Source organism: Aptenodytes forsteri, unplaced genomic scaffold, assembly GCF_000699145.1.
Source record: "Aptenodytes forsteri isolate BGI_AS27 unplaced genomic scaffold, ASM69914v1 Scaffold111, whole genome shotgun sequence".
NCBI lineage: Eukaryota > Metazoa > Chordata > Aves > Sphenisciformes > Spheniscidae > Aptenodytes > Aptenodytes forsteri.
In genome coordinates this window covers 1,595,390-1,612,908 of record NW_008794710.1, presented here as the reverse complement: position 1 = coordinate 1,612,908, position 17,519 = coordinate 1,595,390, and the positions used below count along the sequence as shown (strand labels likewise).

The following is a 17,519-nucleotide window of genomic DNA, read 5'->3' as shown; positions in this document are numbered from 1 at the left end:
ATATGATTCTCAGGAAAGGCCAGAAAGTGTGGAATTCAGAATACGAAGCTGTAAACTTCCTTCTTTTGTCAATAAAGGTGCCGAGTTTGGGTGATGACCGAGCTCATACCATGGAAGCAATATACATATTATAATTGCTATTGCTATCTTATTACTGTATGATGTTTCCTTTAGAAGTCATTCTCCAATTTAAAAAAGAAAAAAGAAAAAAGAAAGGTGTTCTGGTGTAATACATTTTCCTTTTGCAACATTTCACTTTTTTCCTTATTTAATTTATGGGCACACCGGACAAAACTTGTTAGTGAAATCTAAGTATGTATTAATACATATTTCAGTCAGGATAGAATTTTCTGAGAAATGTTTAAATTCAAATAATCAAGTCATCCATTGGCTAAAAAAAATTACACAGGTGGAAGTTCTTTGGAGTTTGTTTGCAGACTCCTTCAACAGCTTATTTTGACAATTTACAGTGCCTTCTCTTTTGAGAGCAGTGGAAAATTCAGCCCAAGGCGCAAAGGTTTTGCTCAAGGTGGACTGATGCAACTCCCACTCTGGCAATGCCACACCAAGAACATGTCTTCAGAATTGCATGAAGCACAAATTGCCGGTGAAAAGGCAGTGCCACACAACACCGCTGCATCACGCTCACTGAGTTGCAGGGTGAGCCAAACCAGGGACCAATTCAGGCTGGGAAAGAGAAGAGATGAGTTTTCCCCAGAACAGGTCCGCACCATGAACAATGGTGCTGGACCAAGAAAGAAGGTGGGAATGCCCAACAATGGTGGGGAAAAGCTGTCTCCATCTCTCCTGACAGCAGCCTGAATGTAGGTCAACGTAAAATGATCCTGAAAGTGCAGCTCTCTAGGGCAATGTTGTTCCCTTGTGCTAAGAACAGCAGGGTTGAGCTGATGCTTCAGCACCTGATAATCTCCATCCTCCCTTATCCCTGCTCCTTTCCCCAGCACGCTACCTGCCATTACAGACAGCCAAGTGGGGATTTGGAGACTAAAAGGAGAGCTGCTAGGCTTACCCAGTTAGCGTAAGATAGCTAGCAGGACTCCACAATATGTGAGTGATCATGCATGTGAGCATGGCAAATTAGTGGGGTCTGGCAGAAAGGGTAGATCACCGATGTTTCCAATTAAATGATTTCTTGGGTCTGTCAAATGCGGAGTCCCTGAGGCAATCAGGCACCTCCTAGATGCAAATCTTCCATCTCGTTGTTCCCGCTGCTATAAAGAATAAAATACATAATCTTGAAAAGCAAATCCATGTCAATGCTAACCATATGAAAACAAAACCACATGAAATGGAAACCTAGAGAGTCTCTTTAGTATGCATGTTTTCTCAGGGCGGTAAAAAGATGTAGATAAAAATCATTTGCCTTTGTGTATGATATGGTTTTCCTTGGTTTTGTAATGATTTAAGTGACTTGGCCCTCATACCCGGATGGGGAAAACAGGTTGCATGTTTTCTTTGGGTATGAAATGTAATGCATTCCTGTCCTTATTTTACAGGGACATCAAACCTGACAATATACTACTGGATGAGCACGGTAAGTAAATATTGGCTGCTTTCTCTCAGATATCTCTAATTCTTGAGATCTCAGTGACATTCTCATGACATGCTTTGTGAGATGTTGGATTCCTACCTAAATCTGGACTTTCTCTGCAAAGTCCCTCTGTCCACCTTGTGGATTTTGTAATTTCGCCTCCTATTGCAAAAAAAAATGCTGCTCTGACACTTGCAAGACCTGAAGAAGGAATTTAATATGAATTGAGATCACCAGGGACACCTGATAAAAAGAAGTTAATATTTTATTAACAGGATTACCGTGAATCACCATAATCCCTTCTACCAGTAGAACAGTACCAAGCACTTATTTTCTCTTCTAGAACTTCTGAAGGGCTAAGAAATTTTGTGTAGCAAATTACTTCTCATGTAGGTATCTGAAATTACTTTCCTAAATTTAGGTATGGAATTTGGAAATTTGCCTCTAAGTCTGCAAATTTTTTATGGCTCTACATGTAGTTCTGGATTAAATGACATTAAAAAAAAATTGACAACATAATCAGCTTTGAACTTTCAGTACTAATTCCATGATCTCAAACAAAAAAGGTGTGGTATGAAAAAAAAAAGTTAATTTCTTTAAACTTGAATTTTATACATGTATGTTGTCTATGAAGTATTTTGCTAAAACCTTATGCATCTTTTTGCAACTATTCTTAGAAAGAACATGAGAAAATACAGGTAAAAAAGGCATTAACCTTCTATCAGGACAGAAACATGTACAGGAAGAAAACTAAATGGAAAAAGGAGATGTGTGTTTGTTGCTGTGGGAAAGTTATCTTGTGCTTTGTTCACCTCAGAAATTGATTAAAAGCAGTTATCTTTGAGAAAAGATAAGCTTGAAATTATGCCAAAGTTACCATTATATTTCAAAATCCATTGCAGAGCTGCTAGGTATTCAAGTTAAAGTTGATTAAAGAGGTATCATTGCAAACAGCTGGAGTTTGTCTCTGGGAATATTGAAACCAACAAATCTAAATGTTGGAGTTTTAAACCATCTAGAACTTCAGGAATTTAATGTTTCAGACCCATAAGTGTTAATGTTCTTTAGACATTAATATCAGCAAATAAGCATGAAATAGAAATCTCTTGGTTTTAAGTCCTGGGTGAATTAAAGACGTCAAAGGCAACATGAAATGTCTATGAGTGTGTTAAATCTCTGATTGACAGCCTTTGAAGTATGGTTGCCCTTATCTCTCCTTGCCCCTCATCAAGGTTAATTACTGCACAAAATCAGCCTCTTGCAAGAGCTTACTATGGGGGCTCAAGTATTGCAGAGACTCACCAGAGTGAGTGATATGTTGCAAAATGAAGCTTTTTTGGTGATTATAAGCTGTTCAGTAACAAAGTTATCTATAGCCAGCTTGGAAATTTTGGGATGGATAGCCCCTTTTCTGCAAAGCAGCACAATACTGCTCCCTCATAGCACACCTGCAGACAAGTGGTGAAACAACCATGCTTCTCCAGACTTGCAGGTAGACCTTGGTCAGCAGAATTAATCAGCTCATGGATCCTTGGTTCACAGACCTGCTATGTGGCTGGGAGATGTAATTCTCTCAACCTGGATAAGGGTCCACACACTTCAACTCACTAAATGAGGTGACATCAGTAGGACAGGTGTCTGTACCGTGCTCATCACCACAGAGCAGAGGAGGCCTGAATTTTCCCATATACTTTTCAGCAAAGTCACATATCATCGCTGCCGAGCACAGGTTCTGATGCATCAGTGCAAATAAATGTTTGATGATCACGAGAAGCATAATGCTACATGAGAATGGGGTAATCAGCTGCTTAAAATAGTGTTCAGCCCCTACAAGAAGATGATTGCCTGGTCTCCTGCAGAGATTCTCCATCCCATAGGGGAGTCTCATCTGAGGAGAGAAAGTAGGGATGTTTTCAGGTTTCATTCTCTGAACCGGAATCAGACCTCTCTAAGGAAATGAATGCTGTCCATAAAGCTCTCTTGTTATGTTTCCCTCTCAGCTTTCCCGGAAAGCTCTTCCTCTTACAACTAACACTAATCTCTAAATTTAGTAGTAGTGCTCTGTTCTGCTAACATGCATCTGAAACAGAATTATTCCAGTGATAGCTGAAGGGACTACCTGATGGTTCAGGAGAGCTATTATTATTGTATTGTACAGAGAAAAGCATTATAGAATACTCTTCATAACAGTATTCTGCTTCCTGTACTATTCCTTTCATTTTAATGGTTTAGAACAACATAACTGAAATAATAGTGTTTCGAACTGAAAGCTGGAAAGTCTGGTCCATGCTATATTTTTTTTGAAATATCAAAGAAATTAAAGATGTCTTTAAATCTTTCCATGATCTATTAGCTATGATGTCTAAGGAGATGTGGAATGCAGAAAAATGCAGAAAAATAAGCAGTGGCAAACAGATTAGTATGTTGCCTTTTTTCAGAGATGATAACATTATTTCTACAGCTATTTGGTAGCACCATTGATGTTAATATTTCTGGTCATTCTGCAGAAATTATGAGGCTTTACTTTGGCATCCAGGTTTTGCATTGTGCAGAGTGACCACACCATTATTACACTCTGTTTACAGGAAATTTGCAAGGGTTTGATTTCCTCTCAGGCAAGTTTTTCAGGACATCATTTCATAAGACCCAGCAAGGTCCCTGCTTGGTTTACCGAGGAAGAACTCCCTGCTGGGTCAGACCCAAGACCTCGGCTGGTATTCTGTCACAGCCAGTAGCAAGAGGAGATACTGTTCATGGAGCATGCCCTTTGCCACTTCTAGTCATCAAATGCTTCAGTGCTCTCTAACACCCACATTTTTTGTATTAGGATATTAGGGTATCTCTCTATATTCGCTTTAGAATCTGGATGAACCTTTGTCAATGAGTTTGTCTGCTGTCTCTTTGAAGCTGCTGCTGTTATTGGCCTCTACAACCTCCCGGAGCAACAAGATGTAGAAGTTCACCATCCTTCATGAAAGAAAAGTGTTTTCTTTCATCTGATTTGAAACATTCTCTTTTCAAAAAACCATCCTCTACTTCCAGAATTGCAGGATTTGGTAAATAATAGCTTACAATCACAATCTTCACGATATTCAAAAACTCCGTCAGTGCTCTCCTGTCTCAGCTGAAGAGCCTCAGCCTTTTAAATTTCTCCTTATAAGGCACTGCTCCATTCCTTTTGCCCCTCTCTGTTGCCATAGTGTTATGGATACGCAGACTTTCTGTTTCAGAGCAGAAGAGCAACCATACTGGATCAAAGATCCATCTTAATGAGTTTCTTATCTCCCAGAGTTGCCAAAAAGTGAATGACAGAGCAGGATATAAAACGAGGCAGGTTTTTGTGGTACTTCCCCCACGTACTCACCCAACCTCCAGCCTCAGGCATTTCCTGAGCTGGATGTGGTTTCCACGCATTTAATAACTTTCAGTGGTCTTTTCCATGGACTTTTCTGGTGCTTCCTTCGTGGAGGGAACTTTTAGCATCCTTAACATTTTGTGGCAAAGTGTTCCTTAGCTTAAACACATATTATGTGAAGACTCACTACCTGTTTGTTCCTTTTGAAGGTGTTATCTGCTAATTGCACTGAATGCCTCCTACTTCTGGTGTTGGAACTGCTTCCTCATGGTTCTCCATATTGAAATCACAGACCTAATATTTCTAACAGGACTAGTTACATTTTTTTTAGGTTTTGCAGGGGTTTTTGCAGGATTTTTGCACCTGTTAGTGATAATTTTACTCAGTGATAATTTCTCTTATGAGAGAGCAAGGCAGGTTCAAGCTGGCATTTGTATGCGCCTCTTTATATATGATTATACCGTTTTATCATCATCAAGGTTTCCCTTAAAACTCTATTTCCTTGATTATGTGAGAATCTCAGCTCTCACTTGAAAACTAACAGCAAAATTGAAAAATGCAGTCAATGAGGAATCTTGGTCTTAAAACCAAAAATAGGATGAAAAAACCCATCCATAAATTCAATATTTTGAACACTGATGTTAACTGCTGAACAACAGAACTGGCAACATTACTACTGTATAGTGATGTTTGGGAGACATAAAGTCTCCACTAAAGATGTACCTGATGTGACTGCATTAGGGCTGGTCCTCATCATACCCACATACAATTTTCAAGGACTGCCTCATTTAACCCTCTGATGTTGATTAACAAGATGAGTGTTCTGAGCATAATTCATTCACCTGAAACTATCTACACTTTGAAAAGATATTTGAAATTTTTACATGCCTACATGGCCATTAAACAGCCTACCCTTTTGAAATGCACAGTACATCTGAACCCACCTATAGCGGTACAATAAGGTTTCTAACAATCTCCCTGATGATAAGTAGCAGACTGCCAAGTCATGCCAAGTTCACGTGGATATGAGCTTACGCTCTTGTACATAGTACAGGTGAACGCAGAGAGAAGCTTTTTAAATTGTTCATAGGGTTTGACCTTCTGAGGACAAACCAGATCTGAATTTGCCTCAAAATGTTACTATGTTGAGATTTCCCATCAGCTCTGATGCATGCTGAGTCGGTGGCATTAACTCCAGTCTGGTCTTTCTTCTCTCTGCCCTCACATTCACCCCTTCAGTTTCAAACTCTGAGAAATTCAGTGACATTTGAAGTCATGTACATTTTCCTCCGCTAAACGTTAGTCAGCCAGCCTCAGCCACCTTTCAGGACTTGTTTTAATTGTCATTATGATTTGTTGATTTGTTCTCATTTAGCAAAAATTAAATAATAGTCCAAACAAAGATCATTTGCTGTTTACCTCAGATACTGGGATTTCAGGCCATATGGAAGAGTGAGGCATAAAAGCCACACAGCACTTCTGAAGTGCATGCATAAAGCTTCTCAAAGTCATACACTGTGCTGTAGGTAATAACTTACAAATTTTCCCTGTTAAAGCCTTAACTGGAAGCTGAGAGGAGGAATGCAATTTTTGAAACAATTTGCACTGAGATACTTTCTGCTTGCAATGTACGTGTTGGCGTACATTAAATCTGTGCAGTCTGGGATGATTTGAAAAAGCCACTCTGCAGAGAGCCAGAAGAATGTGGTCATTTGCTTTTTCTTCCCTTCTCTCCACCATCATCTTTTTATCATATGGGGTCATGCAGCCACGGGGATTAAGCAATGACCTCTTTCCCTGTGATACTTGAATTTAGTTAGGTACTGCTAAATCTGTGGTGCACTGCTCTGCTTCACAGCTCTTAAAAGATAAACCCAAGTGTCACTGACATACTGCTTAGTTCAATATTGTGCCTGATACCTGAGAAGGGAGCCAGGGTACAGACTTGGTTTTGACATTTAGTTGTTCACAATAATACCCAGGAAGGGAGATCAAGTACAAGGTGTGAAGCTCAGATGGGAAAAAGACACCATGAATTGAAATTTTGGAAACAGTATGAAGTAGCTACTATCTCAGCATATTTACTGCAGCAATAGCAACCTTTCCTTTTCCTATATGCAACAGCTGCAGTAAAAAGATGTCTTACAGGCTGATTAGAAAGACTCCTATAGAGAACTGGGGTCTAACTGTCTCTTGAAATGTTCACACCAAGAATGAAAAACAGAATGAAAGAATTGAAATGAATTGAAAGAAAATGAATGATAAATGAATGAAAAAATTTAAAATTAAAAAAAAACCCAAACAAAACAGGTCACTAGGCTTAAAAGAGTTGAAACCATTCAGTGGTGTGCACAGGCACACTCTGCCTCGACATCCCTCCAGCCCTCCTCCACTGCCGACAGGTGCAGGGGGTTCACTCCCCACCTCCCCCTGATCCGACTCAATCCCAGACATGGCCTCGCTCCATGCCCCCAGCTCCCACCAAGCGCTGTGTGCAGTCCCTGCGGCAGCACAGCCATCCGCCTACCTACGGAACACCTTGCTTTCCCTCCATAGCCAATTAGCAGCTCTCTAAGCAACAGGCAAAGGCTGCCTGCAGGCAGCCCATGGGCCATGGGGTGGCCCTGTGATGAGGAAGAGCAAAGGTGGAGTTTTTCCAGCAGTACAGACGCGGCTCTGTTCTACCCTGCTACATGTAGAGGAGCTGCCTATTGCTGCTGTTTTGGCAGCAGGATGCAGAGGAGCTATGCAGAACCTACCTTCCTAATCCACCTCTTACCTTGCAGAAAGGCATTTTTAACAAAACCCATCAACCAGTATATACAACATTTCACGTGTGCTATTTTGGTTTTGTTAAATGAAAAGAAATCTAATAAAAGGGAGAGAAAACAATGCACTGCAGGAGAGGCAATTTTCATTGCAAATCAAGTGTTTGGATCAGTCTGAATGGATATTATGCGATAGGTGTTTTGCAACAGGCTATGATGCTGGCGTTCTAATAGGGAGCATCATTTACAATGCTGTCATTTAAATGACAAAACTTTATGTTTCTCTGTCAAAAAAAAGAGAAAGTATTAGTCTGCCAAGATCCTTGCAGCTTTTCATTCTACCATGTACACCGAATTGCTTAGAACTACTGCTATGAGGTGGCTGTATGTGGTTCAATTATCATTTTCAAGAAGCCTTCTGCCATGGTGTTTTATTATTGCAGAAATAAACTGCAAACATGCTATGCTCCAGCCACCAGGAAGGAGGAATACCACCTTGAAATCTGATGGCAGGCTGGGCTGTGAACATTAATTCTTGTTATGGCGGCCTAACACCTCCCACCCCTTATAAAGTGATCGCTTTCATCTGCTCACAGTTTTTGTTTGCCGCGTGCAGGTGTCTTCTTGGGTTGGGTGTCTTAGAAAGAAAGTGTCAATAATATGTAAGCAGTTTTTCTGAGAAAAGTGCAGAAAGCTTGCAAACCATTTCATCGAAAACTTCTACTGTGTCTCCCATTTGGAGAAATAGCTTTAAGTTTAGCAGTGCGATGTGCCTTCTTCCTTTTTCCCTTCAAAACCAGCTCAGATCTTGCCAAATTAGGGGCCTCTGAGAATTTCAGTTCACACATGCGTAGCTGCAGACTTGTTAGAGGTTGGCAGATACATTTCCTGCGGACTTTGAGCAGGATCTAGGTTAGACTGTCGGAGCAGCATAATCTTTTGTTGAGACTGCTGTTCCTCTGTCAGGCACCACGGTAACATTCAACATCAGTCATTTGTTACACTCTTTTCATCTTTGGCAGCAAACATGGTAACAACCTCCCTTGCTTAATAACTGCATCATGCCCAAAGCCTGCTCCATTCTGTGGACTGAATGAGGTTGAGATCTTGATCAAAAAAAAATCACAGGAACCTGTCACTCAAGACTCTAGTTCAACGCCTGATGTATTAATCCTGATCTGAGTGCAGGGCTAAGCCAGGGAAGGGAGTACCTTTCCCTGTACTCTGTCCTCCACAATGGCATTGCCAGATGTAATTGCAGAGAGCATATCTGCATGACTCTACAATATAAAACTAGTCCTTAAGCAGAGATGCAAAACCGAACAGCACATTTATCAAATTAAAAGTCTGCAGATTTTCAGGCTGGATTTATATTCAGTTTACCTGCCTATGGCAAGCCAGGATTAACAACTATTGCTTCACTGTGGTGGAGCAATTTAACGTATGCTTATTGTAAACTACCCCAGGAAAAAAGTAATGACAGCAGGTTTGGGCCATTCAGCCTGATTAGTTCAGTTTAAATCAGCTGTCTGGCTGGTCAGGCAGCAAGTCCCCAGGCTGACTTCTGCCATTTATCTTTCATCTTGCAACCTGCTGTCAAATGAGCGATCATTTGAGACCTGCTGCTGTTACATACACGCTCTTCTGCTACTGTGGATCTAATTTTATAGTTATTGTATGATAAAAATACCCTTTTTCTTCTCAGCTCACTTTTTGCCCTGAGGAGACTCAGAAAAAGCCAGGCTGATGGTAACCTGAAGTAGATATGATAGCAGACAGGTGTCACAAGTACCTGGGATTGAGGGGTGGCTCTAGCTGGACGTAAGGAGAGGTAGATTTCATGCATAGCTTCACACGCTGCTCCTGCATGTTACTGCTCTGAGAAGACAGTTACTGTTCTGAGAAGACAGTTACTGTCCTTAATGTTCATGGCAGGAGAAGGATCAGGGGTGACCAGAAAAAAAGGTTCAGCACTGCAAGCAGGTAGTGGATGCAACCATACAAGGAAAGTATTCTATCACTTTGCTGTCAATATGATTTTTCTAGTTATGAGTAACATTTAAGAGTAAGTTTCCATGAATTGTTAATAATCTTTCCAATTTAATTTATTTCTGTTATTGCTTATATGTTAAACAAAGGGAGGAATATTTTTATGATGTGCTATTTTAACTTCTGGTTTTACTTTGTCTAATTGCAGGACATGTTCATATCACTGACTTTAACATAGCAACCATAGTGAAAGGCTCAGAAAAAGCTTCTTCTATGGCTGGCACAAAACCCTATATGGGTAAGTTTTCAAGACCATTTAAAAAATGTAAGAAAAGTCACACATTAAGGTTGACTAAAGGTATATTAAAAGGATTTTAAGTTGTAAAAGCATACAATAAATGTGATCAACTTCTTTTTTTGACAGTATATATGTGTTAGCAATGGAAAACATTGGAGATGGAGGGATTGGGCAGGAGCTTGGTCTCTACACTGCTTCTAGTCAGGTTCTGTTTGGTTTGGTGATTTGGTGAATCAAATTCAGGAGAATTTCAACTGTGTTACTTCCTGCAAACCCCCACATCTGGAGACAAGAATATATGATTATATTTGCATCACTGTGGCTATGATCTAGCAGAGAACATGTAATGTCAGTTTAAAAGTATCTAGGCACATCCTTAATTGCTTTGCTATGCTGAGCTCCTCAAAAATGTGTCTGTTTAAAATTAGAATTCTATGTAACTAACCACTTAAGCGCTTGCCCTATGGCTCTTAGGGACATTTTATATGTTTTAATTATGTATTTTAAATGCATAGATAGATTGAAGGCTGGGAGAGTAAAATTCAGTTTACCTGTTCTCATGTGTCTAAAAGTCAAGTAACTTGGCTGAGTTAATAACTCAAACTTCCCCTGGAGCTGAAGGACCGAATACGTCTCCTGACGGTCATTTGTCCCACCAAAGTTAGGCTAGCTTCCATGACTAAGAATAGGTGTGATTTATCCTATTTGTGGCTTCCTACACATCTGCTGCTTTAATTCTGTCTGTATGTGGAATTGTCATTGCCTGAGGAGATGACTAGCTTAAGACTAAATATATTTGGGTTGTGGAAACCATACCAAGAGATATGTGTGTCTCCAAGAGACTTTCTCTAGCAGACATGCTCAGAGCACATCTAAGACCCATGCAGTGGGAAAATATTGGTAAATGATCATATTCTGAAAATGTCACTCGGGGAACCAAAAGCCACTGTGTTACCACAATTCCGCATATTAGCAAAGGAGTAAAAGCAAGTGCCAAGAAATAGGAATTAACACTTACGTTTTTCACAGCACAAAGAGCACTATACCAATCTGCACATGTAGCAGGCAGGTGTCTGCAGGGTGCCTCTGTACCAGCTGTGAAACTGTGTCAGAGCAGTCCCAGGCACTGGAGCAGAGTTGTATGTTTAGCTATGATGTGATTTTGTCATCAATCAACAGTTAGCAGGGGCTGGAGTCTATTGTCCCTGAGCAGCTTGCGCATAGCTGTCCTGTTCTGGCAGTTAATAGGATACAATAACATGTATGGCCACACTGTGCCACTTGGGCTCAGGACCAGTGCACTGACCTGACGCTGGTTAGCTTGCTCTTATAAATGTACTCAAAACAGACCAAGAAACATTTTATTTAATACTGACTCAAGCATTTAAGTTATGCAGAGGGATGAGGTTTTAGATTAAAATTTTCTCAGCATTTCATATTGGTTAGCTTTAGCTGAGTGTCTAGTGCAGTCTCTCCACTTAGATGAGATGGCCAACGCTGCACAGGCGTGGGATATAGAGCACTAGGAGATCAAGTCTGCGTACTGAGCTTCCCCTTGGGGCTGGTACCTGAGTGTTTGATGTTGCACCACAGGTTCCCTATTCATTGTGGTGAAAAGAGAGGGGAAGGGGTGCTGCAATCTTGCAGCAGCATTGCTTATACCAATGGCTTTAGTTTAAAAAGAACTTGCTTGAGCATTTTTGCTGATATGTGGTGGGTTTATTTATGGAAAAAAAAAAAAAAAGAACACAGAACAACAAAAACTCAGGAAAAAAGCATTTTTTGTCTACAAGTAACTTGGCCTCCTCCTAACACATACAGACAAATAGCTGTACAACTGACATGTGAAACTAATTGCATTCACAGAAGTGCCGTTACATACATGATGACTGAAATGTTAAAAGATTTCAACATTTTTGATATGGTAGTTTTGCATTTCTGTGAAAAGCTTATTTTTCAGAGCTCACACATTCTGCTTAAATAGCTGCCTAGAATCTTCTAGTAGCCATTGTCATTACATGTGCAAATTCTTATTACACAGATTATTCAAAAATACCCTTGAAGAGTAGCCGTTGTGCAGGAGCTCAAACAAGTTCAGAATAGATGTTTTCCATATTTAATTATGATGATGACAGCAGATATAACAATAGTCTTTTCTGAGATTTAATTTGGTAGTCAATTAAATGACTGTTTTGATGGCCTTTTTTAACCTTGCAGCGGTTGCACAGTTTTACGTTAAAAAGCAGAATTATTAGGAAAGCAGAAAAAAGCTGAGTACTTACTTAGGGGTCAGTTAGCATTTTAGCATCTGTCTGTCATAGCCTGAATGTGTGTAATGAAGAGATCGTCTGGCGGCTAATGATCAGAAGCAGATTAGTTAAAACAGCTGTACAAAAATGTATGTGAGTATTCTTCAAATATGTTGCTGAGAGTTAACAGGAAACTTACTGTCCTTTGGAGCATCTTTCAGATCATCTGCACACATTGGTGGACCACCACCTTCTTAGTTCATTAGTGGTCTCTGTTGGCAGGCTTTTCTCACAAGAAAAAAACTAGCTTTTTAACAACAGAAAGCGCAAAAATCTGTAGCGAGTGCTAAGCCGTGATTTGGATGATGACAGCAGATATAACAATAGTCTTTTCTGAGATTTAATTTGGTAGTCAATTAAATGACTGTTTTGATGGCCTTTTTTAACCTTGCAGCGGTTGCACAGTTTTACGTTAAAAAGCAGAATTATTAGGAAAGCAGAAAAAAGCTGAGTACTTACTTAGGGGTCAGTTAGCATTTTAGCATCTGTCTGTCATAGCCTGAATGTGTGTAATGAAGAGATCGTCTGGCGGCTAATGATCAGAAGCAGATTAGTTAAAACAGCTGTACAAAAATGTATGTGAGTATTCTTCAAATATGTTGCTGAGAGTTAACAGGAAACTTACTGTCCTTTGGAGCATCTTTCAGATCATCTGCACACATTGGTGGACCACCACCTTCTTAGTTCATTAGTGGTCTCTGTTGGCAGGCTTTTCTCACAAGAAAAAAACTAGCTTTTTAACAACAGAAAGCGCAAAAATCTGTAGCGAGTGCTAAGTACCGTGATTTGGTATTTTAAGGTTAAAACTATGAAAAATGGCCCCATCCTTTTGGAATTCCTACTCTCCACACCCACGAGGAGGAGTAACTTGTTCTTTGTGTAGCTGACATTTGCCAAGAAATGGTATAAGGAAGGAAATGCTGAGATTCACCTTAGAAGGCATCTATTTATTCTTCATCTATTTAATGCAGAGATACTAAAGTCCAGTCCACCTTGCTTAAACTCCGCTTATGTCCCTTTCTACAGTATTCTCCATTTGCTAGAAAATGCCGGAGTCCTTGTATTTAGTAGGAAAATACTAGTTTCCAGGATAGATTATGTCCTTTTCTAGCCTTATTGTTTTGTAATTGCTCCTCAGCTTAACATCATGGCAAATCATTTCTCTGACCTAAGTTTGGAGTGCCATAGACATCTGAGCCTCTTTGCCTTCCCAGGGAGCTAAACAAGCTCCTGGAGGGTTCCTGTGAGAGCCCAAGCTGACCCAAGGAAGGTGGTAAACTATGGACCCGGAGCGGGGGAAAGATGGGAGATGGGGACAAGATTTTACCTTTTCACACTAATGAACTGTTGTCTTGGTTTACCTCAGCTCATGGAGCTCTTCTGCCCCTGAACCCTCCTCCCCACACATCAGGTCTCCCCCATATCCAACAATCTCACAACAAGAAGAAACAGTACAAGAAAAATGTTCTCTTTTCCCTTTCCTGAAGAGACTACAGCACCATCCACCAGCTTACTTTCTCTCCAGTGTGCCTTCCTCACCTCTTGGAAATGCAAAAATACTGCAAAAGTCACAAGTGCAGTCTTTGCTACTCAGAAAGAGTCAGAAGAGTCATCCTTGCATTTATTTGGAGCTGTAAGAAGGTAGGAAAGCTTTTAGAGCTGTAAAATCCTCTGTTTCAGGTGAAAAGTGACGGGTGAGGATTCTCTGTGCACAGCTTGGGTATCAAAGCTTCAGCAAACCTCAAATATTAAGAGTTTGACAGATATGGCCAGACACTCATTGGTGCTGCTTTTTCCTCTAAGTGTATCGATTTCACTTCCTTTCCTCTTTTAGTTTATACATTTAATTTTGTGAAGAATCATAACTTTAGTGAAATGCTACAAAGACTTTTCAGTTGCAGTGCTCAAATTAAGAAAGTTTTGGGTTCGCTCCTGATAGTTATTTAAGTCCGTATGATTTCTGGCTTTAAGGCTGTATCAAAGACTTTCCACGTGGCTTCACCTAAGCCACTTAGACAATGAGAGAAAAAAAAAAAAAAAAAAAAAAAAAAAAAAAAAGAATTGGGGAGGTTGGCTCTGCGGTTGGTAGTAAGCTTTCATAACAAGGAATTTAAACCACGCTTCAACCCTGGTGTAACAAGACAAAATCACCTTCAAACAAGGTACTTGCTGAGCACCAGAACCAAGGAAACTTAGTGGTTCCTGTAAGACATGCCTTTACAGGTATGAGATGCGATGAAAGCTTTTTCCCACTTTTGGAGGTTTATAAAGGCTTACTCCCATGTGGATCCTGTTATGTTTAATCAGATATGAGGGCACTCTCCAGCCTTTCCCTTAGTAGAGGTACTTATAGGATTTCTCACTTCTTCCTACGGCCAATTTAAGGAAATAAACAGAAAGATGTTATCTCTAAAGCCTCCATTCCTATTTGAAATCTGATTGAAATAGGCTGAGAAATTGCTAGGGAGCGATTTGTTCACATGCAGCATGACTGCATAAAACTGGTATCCAGGAAAAAAACGCAGTGAATTGATATTGTGTTGTAAAAATGTACTAGCTGTTCTGATTAAGATACCTATCTTGTAATGCTAAGCATGGTGTGAGTCAGCTCCTGCAGCCTTTGCTTAATCCCACTTCACATTAGCCTTTTTGCCCCGAGGTCTTTCTCAGCCTGAAATTTTCCCTGCCTATTTCCCTACTTATTAAATGGTTACACAGAATGCAATGTATCTGAACCTGATTGTTTCTCCAGAAACCCTGGTAATTTCTCCATGTTCCCCCTTCCCAGCTGATTCATTCAGACAAGTGAAATACCTGCTGCACATAGGCAACAAAAACATGGGCAATGGTGAATCTGAAAGGAACGAGGTCAGCAGCCTGGCAGGACAAGCTACTTCCAGCTGCTTCTGCAGTTTTACTTCTCAAAGCCATTGACCTGAAATGCTGAAATGAAATCAGCTTCTTAGTGTTCGGGGGTCTTCAGAGTTTCTGTCTCGTACTGTTCAGACGGCTACAGCTGTCAAATACAATGTGTGCCTTAAGCTGGTTTAGGAAACTTGTGTGTCACCCGTACCTGATTTTATCATTACAAAGTCACTGCTCAAACCATCTGCAACACCTGTGATTGAGGGTGTTGTCAAAGGTTTTATTGTAGGAATAGCCCTTTGAAAACTCATGAGCTTTCAGGCTGTCATTCTACGCTGGCAAGCAATGCAAAATGTCCTTTGAGACCTAACTGACCTTTGGCAGGCGTACCTGCTGCCAACAAACGAATGCAAGCACTTGCCGGGGAGCCCCCTTCAGTCTGCACTGGGCTGTGGACCAGGAAAGCCAATGCTGGGCAGGACACGGTCCCTGGTCACAGCCTGTGCTGGGATATTCAGCTGTGGCTCTTTCTTCCTGCAGAAGGCTATTCATTAGGCCTCTTGTGTTTAAAGAAAGTGTGTATTTGCCTGGCTGGAAGCACCTGTGTAAGTGTTTGCCATTTTCAACACTGTTCCACCTTTATGAGCAAAAAAAAAAAAAAAAAAAATGTTTCTTATATGGGTCCCTCATGCAGGCTGCAAGAAATATGCTTGTGTTTCAGAGAATGTGCTCTGTGCTGGGCACCCATTTACAGTAATGGCCCTCTCCCCTGCAACAGGTTGGTCAGCTACAAACCAAAATGTTAAATACTAAAACATATCCAGGAAACATTACAGATATCACCTTTTGTTTATTCCTCACTCTGGCATAATTTAGATGTATTTGAGTCCTAGAGCACATGCTTTTTACTCACTGAAATGTTTCCTTTTTGAATGATTGATTTCCATATATCTGTATATTATTTGTGAGTGTTGCAAAAAATTTCCGTGCACAGGTTAGAAATTTTTGGGGTTTAGGGTTTGTTTGGGGGTTTTTTCTGTTTCTGGTGGTAGGAGGGTTAGGGGGGGTTAGGTAGAGGCTTTGTGGTTTTCTTCAGCAGAGGCTGAAGTTACCCGAATAATGCACCGTGACTTTACTTCAAATCAAACCAATAAAATACATTTTATGATATAAATACACCTGACAAAAATCCAAAGGCAATAAAATCAGCCATAAATTACGTGAACAGTTTCAGCTACCCCCTTCCTATCCTACAGGCTTGTTATCTCAGATTTCCACAGCTGCTTTCATAGGTTGTTGTCACCATGAAGAATGGCTGTACACCTGAGATTACCAGAGGACTGTGGATTTACAGAGGTCCACTGAAATTCTAAAATGTATCAGTCATCCATATTTATTAATTAATACTGTGTGGGAGTACTATTGGAGTCAGAGGAAAGCTAGTGGGTGTCCCGATATCAACCTTACAGGTAAAGTAAAAATATCCTGTAGGGCTAAATTTGTTCCTGAGGTAGTTACAATATAGCAGGGACAAATTTGGAGCTGGGTTTTCAAGGGTGTTCAACCTTGGTCTTCCTTGCAGTCATACCAAACAGCGCTCTGAAATTTAAAAGTCTTTTGCAGCTTGTTGCTTTTTCAGTGTAGTTAAGGCAGTGTTTACGTTTTCAAAAATCCCACCCTTTTCCTACCAAGGGTTTGACTGCCTATTTACAGAGTTTCACTGGTGATGTTGCTACCTGCCCTTTTGATCCCAGGGAAATATCACAATGCCAGCATGAGCCGGGAGGCTTCTGTTTGTTCTGATAAGCAAGAACTGAGAGCGGACGTGTGAGGCTTTGAAGTGCTGCAATAAATACTTGCCGTACTGATGGGGTTTTCAGCTTGCGCTAGGAGCACCGTGGCTGAGGGGATTGAGCACTGAGCTGTGAGTGGGTATTCAGATTTTGGCTCTGCTCTGACATTAACGAGTAGGCACACAAGCAGCTGAAAAACCTCGGGAGATCAGGAAAGAAGTTACTGTCTCCAGCTGCTTTTTACCTCTTTGTGCTCTCTGACCTGCTACCATCCTTTGAGATCTTCCAGAAAAACTGCTAATATAATAATTTCTTTGACTATTTCAGTCAGAAAAACACCCATGCTGAGTTCAAGTGGTAGTTTTGGTTTGGGCTTTTTTTTTTTTAACCTGCCTGAAAGGGCCTAATTTGATGTGGAGCTCTGCAAGCAGTTCTGAGGGGGAAGAGACCTCTAGCAGAGGTGGGAGAAGGGGCAAACTGTGGGGACTTCCAGCAGCCCAGCGGGGCATTTCTGCCCCCGGATAACTCCTGTTCCTTGGTCAAGCCACGCACCCCCCCAGGTTTTTGCATGTGTAAACTGATGCAAAAAC

The 17,519-nt window shown here is 40.7% G+C and overlaps 1 protein-coding gene across 2 annotated transcripts in view; it reads left to right on the top strand.

Moving 5' to 3' along the window:
- The window catches only part of STK32B (serine/threonine kinase 32B), a 161,652-nt gene that overhangs the window by 99,452 nt on the left and 44,681 nt on the right, over positions 1-17,519 (top strand). The window contains exons 4-5 of one of the 2 annotated variants that reach the window (XM_019470627.1): positions 1,518-1,555; positions 9,873-9,962. In XM_019470627.1, the coding sequence (XP_019326172.1) occupies positions 1,518-1,555; positions 9,873-9,962 (128 nt within the window). The remainder of the gene's footprint in view (positions 1-1,517; positions 1,556-9,872; positions 9,963-17,519) is intronic. The other variant, XM_019470628.1, reaches the window with a different exon arrangement.